Raw genomic sequence first — 11,306 nt, forward strand, 5'->3', positions numbered from 1 at the left:
TAAACACGTACAACGACTTTTTGCATTTAATAGCCTACCGATTCATCACATTGGCGAGACGGAAGAAATACGTCCTGTAATGTAGTCGTGCTAAGACAATAAGTTGATTTATTAACCATGTGCTAGGACGATGTCATCGTTGGCTTCCACTCAGTCGTTAGTATCACAGACATAAAACGTGGGACAGGTCAAAAGGCGTTCTCGAGCGGGACGTGTGGCGCGGGTTCGTCGCGGGAGAGCGCCTTTTCTCGCTGTCGAGCGCGCCATAGGCAACTATGCATTGGTGTTCAATTGAGCGTATTTGCTCTGGGTTGTTTGGCAAGGACAACAAAATACATTGTCTCCTTTGTGTCCAGATGTATAGGTTACGCTAAGGGATTAGAGTGGTCATGGGTAGACTATTTCTTTAAGATGTAGGACGTTGATTGAATGCATGCTAATTATGGAGAATTAACCGCACGCGCAAAGCTCTTTGTGAAATATTCAAGATCGAAGCTACCTGTCACATCACGGCTGCACACTGAATTTGACTGACGCTCAAAAAACAGCCTAGCTGAAGCATAGGCTACCACTGACAGCACGCCTAATCAAATTAGTTAATGTTTAATAATACTGCCTGGTTATTGTGCGTATTTTCAAAAGATGATAGGCTGTCTTCCATCCCATCCATGAAAATCAAATAAAAAAGAAAAGCGAATTCTAGGCTACCTAAATAGTCCTGAGGGGAGGGAATATTCTTCGGTATTTCGCCCATGTAGGCTATACTTCCATAATAACCTACTATAGATTGTAGACACTCCCCGTGTTGTATCGTGCGGAGGACAGGCCTACGTAAAACCTGGTAACCAGGGAGCCAATCAGAGGGCTGCAAAATGTTTAAAGGACCATAATGAACGAGCTAAGGGCTTCGTAAGTCTATGCTACAAGGCTTTCACCCTCAGTCTAGTTGGGTAACTCTAGGATGTAGTTTAGATTTCTGCATTTTTCCTCCTTTACACCCGTGGACTGGAATAGATTCGATACCAAAGTGGTATGGACTACATCGTTCGCCTCTCTTGTGCGCAGCTGTGAGGCATCCTTCATCCACTTGTTGCAGGAACCCGGTATCCTACAACTGTGCTGAGACTAGAACACTCAAGGCAAAAGCCATTGCGGCAACAGGTTTGCCCAACTCTTCCGTCGATTTAGGTAGGCAGAAAGTATTCGAATATCAGTTAACTTTATGGAAATTATATTAGTTTTTATGTTTTTTTTATTTTTAAATGGGCTTATAAAAACAACTATTAAAGTTTAATAGATAATAGCCTGGATATCGAATGTCTGACACTGGAGAGATTCGTCTGAAATAACTCTACCAGTGTAGTCTTTCAAATAGGCTTTTGGTATTTTTTTTATAGATATTTTTTTCTAGATTAGAGGACGTGAAGAATCGAAGCGCTTTTCTGTTCAATATGCCCGTGTTGATGAGTCCGGATATTGCCACGAAGTTTAAAGAGAAATGGATGCTGCTCCATCCAGATGACAGGGATAACATCAACGGCGCCGTGACCCTGGACGATAGCCTGACTAGTTTGCACTGGCTTCAGAATTTTTCTATTCTGAGTGCTAACCCCGAGAAAGGTCCCAGCTCTGGCTGTCACCCGTCTCACATCTACTACAACAAACACCTGCCGCTATGGGGCACCGACTCTCCCTCCAGCCCTCCCGCCGGAGACACCGCCGCGACAGGGATGCCGCAGACTCCCGGGACGCCTTGCAGCCACTCGCCCATCACAACCAGCTACTCACATCCACAAGCGGGAGCTTATTCTCATAACCATATGACGGCACACATGAACCCGCCGGAGGAGATCGACTACAAGACGAACCGTCACGTTAAGCCGCCGTACTCCTACGCAACGCTCATCTGTATGGCGATGCAAGCCAGCAAGAAGACCAAGATCACCCTGTCTGAGATCTACAGTTGGATCACGGAGAATTTCTGCTATTACAGACACGCAGAACCTAGTTGGCAGGTAAGGACACTAGAATACGGATTATTGTTACAATACCTTTATTGGCAAGGCTTACATGTTTATTTACAGTCAACATCTATCTAAACAACAATGTCAACTTAGTAGGATGATGATTTCCCCTGTAGGTGACAGTGTACATATTGGCCGGGTTTCCCAGATTCGTTAAGAACCTCTGAGGAGTGCTATAAGAACGTTCTAAGAACGTTCCTAAGAAGTTCTTAGCACTTAAGAGCTTCTTAACGAATCTGGGAAACCCGGCCATTATGATTTTATTCCCTAGTTTAGGCTACACCTGTTGTATAACAGTCAGTGCAACAGGTGAAGAGCCTATTGATCCAATGGGACTTCTCAGAGACTGGCTCACTCCCTTGTTGTTGTGGTTTTTTTTTTTTTTTAATCTTAAAGGCACAGGCTATTGTGTTACAGTTAAATTAGTTTAAAGGTAGAACGACTTTAAACCTCTTACAAAATGTATGCCAACCGTTTTATCTTCCCTGCTTTGATTACTTGACAGCTTTAATGAGAAGTCAGAGGGTACTTAAGATGATTTTAGTGGTATGGTAGGCCTGTAAGTGTGTGTGTGTGTGTGTGTGTGTGTGTGTGTGTTTGCCTGTGTCAGATGTGTGTCAGAGTGAGTGTGTGTGTGAGTGAGTGGGAGAGAGAGAGAGGTCCCTTGGAGCCGCTGCTTGTCAAGAGGGACGCTCCATTAGAGTGCGCTGCTTCTGGGAGAGCCGTTGGCAGTCAGGCACAGCTGATCGTGTTTGAAATGCACAGAGCTGCATTACTCGAAAGCCTCATTAACAGCATTTGCTCTCAGCATACACACAACACCGCTCGCCCTACCCCCTCTCCCTCCCCCACCTCCTCTATCCTACCCCCCCCCCCCCTCTCTCTCTGCAGTACATCTCCACTCCTCTCTGTCACTGCGCTCTCTCTCCTCACACACACACACACACACACACACTCACTCACACACATGCAGCGCACACACACACACGGACTAGTCCGATGAAAGAAGACACCGCTGCCATACGCCACAATGATGTCTCACTGAAACCTGTTACCTTTTAAGATCTGACCTTTCAGGCCGGCCGCCCCCCTCCACAGTCTTCATCAAGTAGCGCTCATTGTGATGCTAAACCCCGTCTCGGACAATGAAAATACACCTGTGATGTTGCCTTCGGCTGAGTCACAAAACAAAAAGGGCTCATTTAAGACCACCCTGGTGGGTTGGATAAATCAATTGGGATGATATAAAAACCAGAGAGGAGGGGGGGGGGGGGGGGAGAATGCTTCACGTTCAGATGTATCCCCTTTGTTCCACCTGTTTACACTCATCCACATCCCCACACGGCTAATGGTGAGCTATTCTCTCTCGCTGGCAGTGTCTTATCATTTATTTAAACAGGCCCTACAAGAGTTCTCCCTCGCGTGGGGGGGATGTTCCAAGCGTAATTTGTTTGTCAGGCCGCCGAATGCACAGGAGGCAGGCCAGGGAGAGATAGAGAGTACAGGCCAAACAATGGGAAAACTCACAGAGCTTCTCCTCTGTGGATCAGCACTCTGGGACCGTGTCTTGGCTGCTGAGAGAGAGAGAGAGAGAGAGAGAGAGAGAGAGAGAGAGAGAGGTGTTGCGAGGCTTATTTTCAAGCCTGGATCCATTTAGTCAGGAGGTGTTGTTAAAGTCGTGTGGGAAATGAAGCTGATGATGGCTGAAATGTTGGTTGAAGTGAATGATGAGATGTTTAAATGAACAATCAGACCATAACAGGCTTCAAGCTTTCTAATCTAGCAATTTTGCAACAGTCTTTTGCAGACTTTCAGTGTCAGCAGAAGAATCAACAGTTTTGAAATGAATGATGTTTCAATATTTTTTTATGTTTCTCTCCTCTAGAATTCCATTCGTCACAACTTGTCCTTGAACAAGTGTTTCATGAAGGTCCCTCGGCAGAAGGACGAACCGGGCAAAGGAGGCTTCTGGCAGATCGACCCCCAGTACGCCGACATGTTCGTCAACGGCGTCTTCAAGCGCCGGCGAATGCCCGCCACCAACTTCACCACCCAGCGGCAGAGCAAGCACCAGCTCTCCTCCTGCAGTCAGTCTGGCCAGGCCGGCCAGCACCTTGGCATGGCCTTCTACCAGGGGACGGGCATGGACCACAAGCGGAAACAGGCGCCGCCCAAGCGCGGAGGTAGCAAGCTGGCGCGGATGCCCAAGTCCCCGCTGCTGGCCACCGATGCCAGGGGGGCGGACATGCTCCGCGGGGACTTCGACCTGGCGTCGGTGTTCGACGACGTCCTCAGCGGCGGGGGCAGCACGTTCGAGGACCTGGACATCAACACGGCGCTGAGCTCGCTGGGCTGTGAGATGGAGCTGTCGCCCCAGGGCCAGCACGCCGCCTCCGCCGCCGCTGCCACCCGGGGCAAGTGGTACGCCAGCGAGGATGAGCAGGCCTGCGCCTACCTAGAGGCCAGCAGCATGATGGGAGATCTCCAGCATCAGCACCAACAGCAGCAGCAGCAGCAGCAGCACCGGCAGCTCCACCACCACCAGCAGCAACAGCATCTACAGTCCCATCCACTCTACTACGAGGGCATGACTCTGTTCTCGGATCAGCACCAGCTGCACCCGTGGGAGGAGATCAAGGAGGAGCCTCAGCCAGTGCCACTGTCCCTGGACCAGGGCTTTGGGTTCTCTGAGGGCTTCTTTTCAGAGATGCAGCTGTGGGAGAGGGCGGAGTCATATATGTAGTCCCTGAGTGTGTCACATGACAGGAAGTCAGTTGTCCAACTCATATCTCACCTCATCAGATATGCATTGTCTTTGCTGGTCTGAAGACCTACAGACTTTTGTTTTGCTACATTAGCATAATTATTCTTCATAAATATATGTAATGAAAAAAATTTCATTTTTGATTCAGTTTTTTTACCTTTTCCATGTTTTTTTTGTTATTTTTACAAAATCTATGCCGTATGTTAGTTTTTGTGCTCTTTTTATGCTCATTTAATACGTTTATGAGCAGTAGATGATCAGTGTAGTTAAAGTATGATTACTACATAAAATTAATTAGCAATGAATCAAATTTCTTTAATCAATTTTAATATATATTCATTTGAGTTCATTGTGAATCGAGCGTGACCTGCAAATTTTTCAAATCATCCAACCGAACAAAAGGGAAGAAAGTGGCTGCCGTAGACCAACCCTAAGGGGGCCACGCACAAGCACTTTGTCACAGAATTGGGTTGTGATTGCAGTATGAAGAGAAAATCTCCTATTTATTTTTCAACTCAAAGAACATATTGATTGAGACGTAATGAAATGGAGTGGTCTGTGTTTTTTTTTTTTTTTTTTTTTTTTAAATAATAACAATAACAATAATGATATCAAGTTTGGATGATTTGTGAAAGTCAATGGCAAAGACTGTTATGAGATTAATGGAATGAACGTAGTTTAAACACAGTGACTCAGATTTTGATGTTTTTGTACTTGAACAAAATGATCAAGATCATTAAAATGGCGCATGTTGAGAACACTTCATTTGCATTCCAATTTCCAGTTCCATGCAATGTTATTGATTCCAGTCATACTGCAGTGCCTTTACATCATAACATTTGGTGCCAGTCAATGTTTTTTGATGACCAGTCGTGGATAGTAGACTCTCCTGACTGTAAATGATTGATTTTCAGTGCAGTTTTTTCCCTGTTGCTTTGGTAAAAAGTCAGTATGCAAAATATGAGAGATATTCATCAAATCCTTTGTTCTTACTCTAACTAGCCAAACATGCAACATACAGAAGGTCATGGTGTCGAGGTCTTAAATCCTACATCTGGTATGGAAAATGGTAGTTTGGTCTTAACATTTTATATTAATATGCTGAAGAAAATTACAAAATGATTTTTTTGCAACGAAAATGCTTCATATACAGTGTCTTTATCTGTGCAATAAATCCTTTGTGAACACATTGTCACTGTACTTACCTGTTAACCAACATGAGCAGGGCTTCAGGCAGCAGTGCAGTAATCAGAGATATTTTGCAAGTAAAGATTAGAGAGCGACATATACTTGCAGTGCTTATTAAACTGCATTTACACAGTTAAATATATTAACGTTTAACCTCATTCTTAAGACTCTACTGACATGGCTTAGGCTTCATAGCTGCTATCTCATCATGTCATTTGAAAACGGTTTCTGAAGTTGTTTTGTCTGATTGTCACTCAATGCAATGAATAAAGTGGGTTTAGACACACATCCCTCTGCTTTGTGTTGTGATTTCTTTAGTTTTAAAAAAACATAAATGACCTTGAACAGAATCATTGGACAGGAAGTTATTTATCTTGTGATAGATATCTCACCTGAGGAGCTAAGATGGCCATAAGTAAGGTGTGTTAACACACATCGGTCCATAAGGGTCACAACGATGACCAGAAACAGGGACAGAAGAGATGATTATCTCCATTTTATACAATTCTGTAACATATATGGGCATACAGATGTGTGTGTAAGGAGGCCTGTTTACTATTCTGAAGCAAACACTGATTTATCTTTCCTAGTCTTGAGGGCAGTTGTTTATTGACAGAAGGAGTAGAGGTATGCTGTGGGCCAGTCAGGACTTGCCTGGTGTCGTCACTGTGCGCGATATGTTATTGGAAAGGGACACGTGGCCATGTTCGGCGTCTCCCCTATACTCCTCCGCACCCTCGACCCTCTGCGCTCTCCGACTGACCCTCGTGGGTCTGATTGTGCCAGACAGGAGCGGTGTGAACACGTCGCACATACAGGCTGAGTCTGATGCCTTGAAATGCCCTCCGCCGAGATAACTGTTACAGACACACTGACGCAGGAATGTGGTGCTGCAGCGCTCAGAAAACAAATGTCGATATTTCGATTCAAGGGCTCACTCACCCCATTTCTGCGTGTCGTCTGCATCCTCGAGAGTGAGCTTTGCCGCCAGTCCAGGGGCACCGTCTGAGCCTTTACACGCTACTGTGTTTATTAACGGCTAAGTTCACCAGTGAAATCTCTTTTTAATTGAAAATGTGCAAAAAAAGGAGATTATTCCAAATCAAAGGTTCTGCCTCCTTCTGACTTGTCGGGTGGGAGTGTGTGTGTGTGTGTGTGTGTGTGTGTGTGTGTGTGTGTGTGTGTGTGTGTTTAAAGATCTCATAGAAGCCGTGAAATAACTCACATTCCATGAGCATCAGGGGCAGAATGAGGGGGAGTGATGAAAACAGACTCAATACTAAACACCAGTCAAAGAGACAAAACAACAAGCCCAATAAAATAAAGCCATTTAGAAAACAAACTAAACCACGTACATCTCAACATGTCAAGCCCTTTTTCGTAAGAGAATGGGACTCAGTGGACACTTTTTTTCCAAAGTGGCACAGGGACTGACAGTGTTTGGGTATTGAATCAGGGCCAAGCCATTTCTCCCATGCTCCCACTGCGGCTCCACACCTTTTTTCACCTGGCTTATCCACCTCAAGTCCCACCACCACAGACGCTAGCTAGCACTGTAGCCGTTTGAGTGAGTGTACTGTATGTACAGTATGAGAGGAATGTCATCTGATCGAGTCCGACGCGGTGGCGAGAGACGGTCGTCGGAGGAGAGATGGAAGCGCGGTGGCTGTGGTGCGTGCGTGAGAGAGATGAGAGGGACCACTGAGATGGCAGCGTGGGGGTGGAGGACCGCTGGGGGGGGGGGGTGAGGTGGGTGGGTAGGTGGGGGGCTGATGAAGGGCTCTTCAGGGAGACGGCTTCTGTGGAGGTGGCACAGCCAGGCATCCTTGGCCGTGGAGATAGCATTATCTCCCAGGAGTCAGAGCCACAGTGCTCTGTGTGTGTGTGTGTGTGTGTGTGTGAGAGTGATGGAGAGAAAGAGAATGCCCTTTGTAGTGTGTAAGTCTCATATTTATGTGGGTGTATATGTCAGCTTAAGTCTCAATGTATGCACAGGTATTAATGAATGTGCTTTATGTGTGTGTGTGTATGTGTGTGTGTGCTGGCGTGTGTCTGTGTGCATGGACACATGTGCATCAGTGAATGCATTTTCGTGTGTGTGTGTGTGTGTGTGTGTGTGTGTGTGTGTGTGTGTGTGTGTGAGTGTGTGTGTCTGCTGGCCCAGTATGCGGACCTATCAGCAGGAACAGTGCCAGCTGCCAGGTCCAGCGCTGTGTGTGTGTGTGTGTATGTGTGTGTGTGCACCGCTGCTTTATGTGGCTCTGGCACAGCTGGCGTTCCCAGATTACTGGTGCACGACGGGCACTCAGGCCAGATCAGTCACACACACACACACACACACACACACACACACACACACATGCGGGGTCTCGTCCACTCACCCATCCACAGTCCGGGTCCAATCATGCACGCATGGGAGGACTCTCAAAGTCATGGGAATCGTGCTAATCACGTTTGCCATATCTGCCCGTTTGATCAGGAAGGAGTTTTGCTTTTCGGCCAAAGATGAGATGTCATTTCAAGGCCCAAACTTACGTCCTTCATGTGAGTGTGGTCCATTTGAAGTGGACGTTGCTGCTTTTTAAAAAAAAATATCCACCAGATCCAAAGCCTTCAGGTGCAATGGGTAGTGGGCAGCGCAGTACAGAAAGGTTTGATTGAATGTGGAACAAAAGCAAAGCAGATGCCCTTTTTGCAATCAATATTGTGGCTTTAGACGTTTCACACAACACTACATAATTCACACGGGGAGGTTGCCAACTGTAGGTTTAAGCAGTGAAGGTGCATTCCTGACTACTGCCAAGGTGTCAAAAATGTTCTTGTTTATCAACACAAAGCAGAAATCCAAGGTCGAGGAATCTCAAGGTTTCAGGTGAGGTGGTTATACTTTTCGGCTTCTACAGTTTTGCAAAAAACATCTAGTTCTTCTGTTGTCATACATCAACTTGATACGAAACATTCTGTATTTTCCTATAGGAACTGAAACGTAAAAAAACTTGCCACATCCAACGTGTACCGAGTGTGCATTTTTCCAGTAACTTCCAAAATGAACACGGCTGAATTCCAACAGTCTCTGGAACAAAACCATTTAGAGATGAAAGCCTTCTTACCCGACCAGTGTTTTCTCCTGCAGTGCCACCATGTGTGTTAAAGCATCAATTAAAACGTCCGTGGCTCTAATCACGTTTAAAACTTCTTTGGTCCAGACACACAGTCTCATTCCTGGCTGGATTGTATCGCTGACCACCAACAGGGCTGGGTCAGAGTTCAGAGGTCATTAAGTGGCTTCCCCCCATTCTACTGGGGACAATAATCTGCAGCAGATGATGTAGCTTGTCTTGACTGTCACCACTATCAGTTTAAACACTCGCTAGTAAAAAAGAAGCCTTGTGTCAAAGTTTATAGGGTATTATTAAGCTAATTTAACCTCTGGGTTTTTGTGTGGGAGCATTGAGGAGATTGGCCATTGTAAATGTAAGCAAGTACTGTCCGATTAAGTGAAAGTAGCCCCTAGGGACATGGTGGTATCTTTGTTTTAAACGGTTGTCACATTTTATTCCATTCAAAGCATTTTACTATAATATGTGAATTGATGCCACACAATCAATTCCACACAGTCCTTGTTTTATGTTGTGGTAATTTGTACCAATTTGTTGATCTGAAACAGGATTGGAAAACTGTAATTATCTTCCTAATGTACTTGCAGGTCTACATTGTACCCCAACATTGTCACACACACACACACACACACACACACACACACACACACACACACACACACACACACACACACACACACACACACACAATCACACACTCTATCATTACACTCAAGATACACCCTGTGTCGGTGAGCACATCCCCATTTGTGTCTGTGTTTTACCCACGAGTGCTGAATGCGTTCCCAAATGGACTTTATTGGAATCATTGTTCAGAGGGGAAACATGAAAACCTAATTACAAGGGGGCTAGCGAGCCTTGTAATTAGTTGTCTCACACCACCCTTGTATTTTGTCGCACACAGCCCAGCTGAAAATCCACTGCTTGTCCTTTATGCTACCCTGTTTTGATGTGCTAATTTTATTGATTGTCCCGCTGAAACGTACAAATAGACACACACACACACACACACACACACACACACACACACAGACAGACAGACGCACACACACAGGCGTACACAGTCGCAAACACGGGAAAAGAGAGAAAGGGAGAAAGAGAGAGAGAGAGAGAGGGAGAGAGAGAGAGAGAGAGAATGGGTCTATGACTGTCATTGGTCTGTGCTGTTTATTCCTGCTCGAGAGTGAATGCTTGTCATTGGTCTCTAAGCAAAAAAGAGATGCAATTAAGGACCTGTATAGAAGGCTAAAGAGCCCCCATTCACACACACACACACACACACACACACACACACACACACACACACACCGACACAGACATACAAGCATTTCCATTCCTCTACCACCCACTACTACTGATGTGTGGTGGTTCCTCCACTCTGAGGGGACGAGTGGTCTCACTGGAGTCACCGACCCAGACAGACCTCTGCACTCCGTCACCCCGACACGTCTCTCCACGTCACACACGCACACACACACACACATATACACACACACACATCACACACATAAAGTGTGAGAGATGTTAACTACACCGCAGCACACACACACACACACGCGCACACACGCGCGCACACACACACACACACACACACACACACACACATATACACACACACATCACACACATAAAGTGTGCAGCAGTGTGAGAGATGTTAACTACATCAATGCCATCTATTAAAAAGAGTTGCAAAAATACGCGTATGCGCTGTACGCGTAAACGGGCGGTTGAGCGAGAGACAAAACCGGAGTGTTTTTAAAAGGGGAGCCCAGTGTGAACTTCTCTCCTGAGAAGCTCGGCGTATTTTTTAATTAGTTGGGGCTGTTTGTCTGCGCTGTGGACTGAGCAGTGACTGAAGACGAAAGGGAAAGAGGGGGATTCATCGTAAAAACACAAATCTCCCCCCCAAACACCCTCCTCCCCTCCTCCCCTCCTCCCCCTCTCCTTCCCCTTTTCATCCAAGGCCGCCCCAGATCCCCTCTCTCTCTCTCTCTCTCTCTCTCTCTCTCTCTCTCTCTCTCTCTCTCTCTCTCCCCCCCCTCCCAGACTCTCTGCCAGACGGGCAGCTTGCGGTTTTCGTCTCAGAACTCCAGTCCCGTTCCCGTCCTCGTCTCGTCCCGTTGTGTTTTCTTTTTTGTGTGTGTGTGTGTGTGTGTGTGTGTGTGTGTGTGTGTGTGTGTGTGTTGTGTTTTTTCCCCTCTAAATGTCAGA

The 11,306-nt window shown here is 46.2% G+C and overlaps 1 protein-coding gene across 1 annotated transcript; it reads left to right on the forward strand.

The window, feature by feature from the left end:
• The first annotated feature begins 981 nt into the window (after positions 1 to 981).
• Positions 982 to 6,256, forward strand: foxj1b (forkhead box J1b). The gene is made up of 3 exons (XM_062526321.1): positions 982 to 1,188; positions 1,412 to 2,015; positions 3,910 to 6,256. The coding sequence occupies exons 2-3, from the start codon at positions 1,452 to 1,454 to the stop codon at positions 4,765 to 4,767; spliced, it is 1,422 nt and encodes a 473-aa protein (XP_062382305.1). The 5' UTR covers positions 982 to 1,188; positions 1,412 to 1,451; the 3' UTR covers positions 4,768 to 6,256.
• Positions 6,257 to 11,306: the final 5,050 nt, after the last annotated feature.

This window comes from Sardina pilchardus, chromosome 22 (assembly GCF_963854185.1).
Source record: "Sardina pilchardus chromosome 22, fSarPil1.1, whole genome shotgun sequence".
NCBI lineage: Eukaryota > Metazoa > Chordata > Actinopteri > Clupeiformes > Clupeidae > Sardina > Sardina pilchardus.

Excerpts from the sequence above, each read along its gene's own strand:
- foxj1b (XM_062526321.1), top strand. The coding sequence starts at position 1,452 with ATGCCCGTGTTGATGAGTCCGGATATTGCCACGAAGTTTAAAGAGAAA. Across the intron at positions 2,016-3,909 it reads ACGCAGAACCTAGTTGGCAG|AATTCCATTCGTCACAACTT; the intron begins GTAAGGACACTA and ends TCTCTCCTCTAG.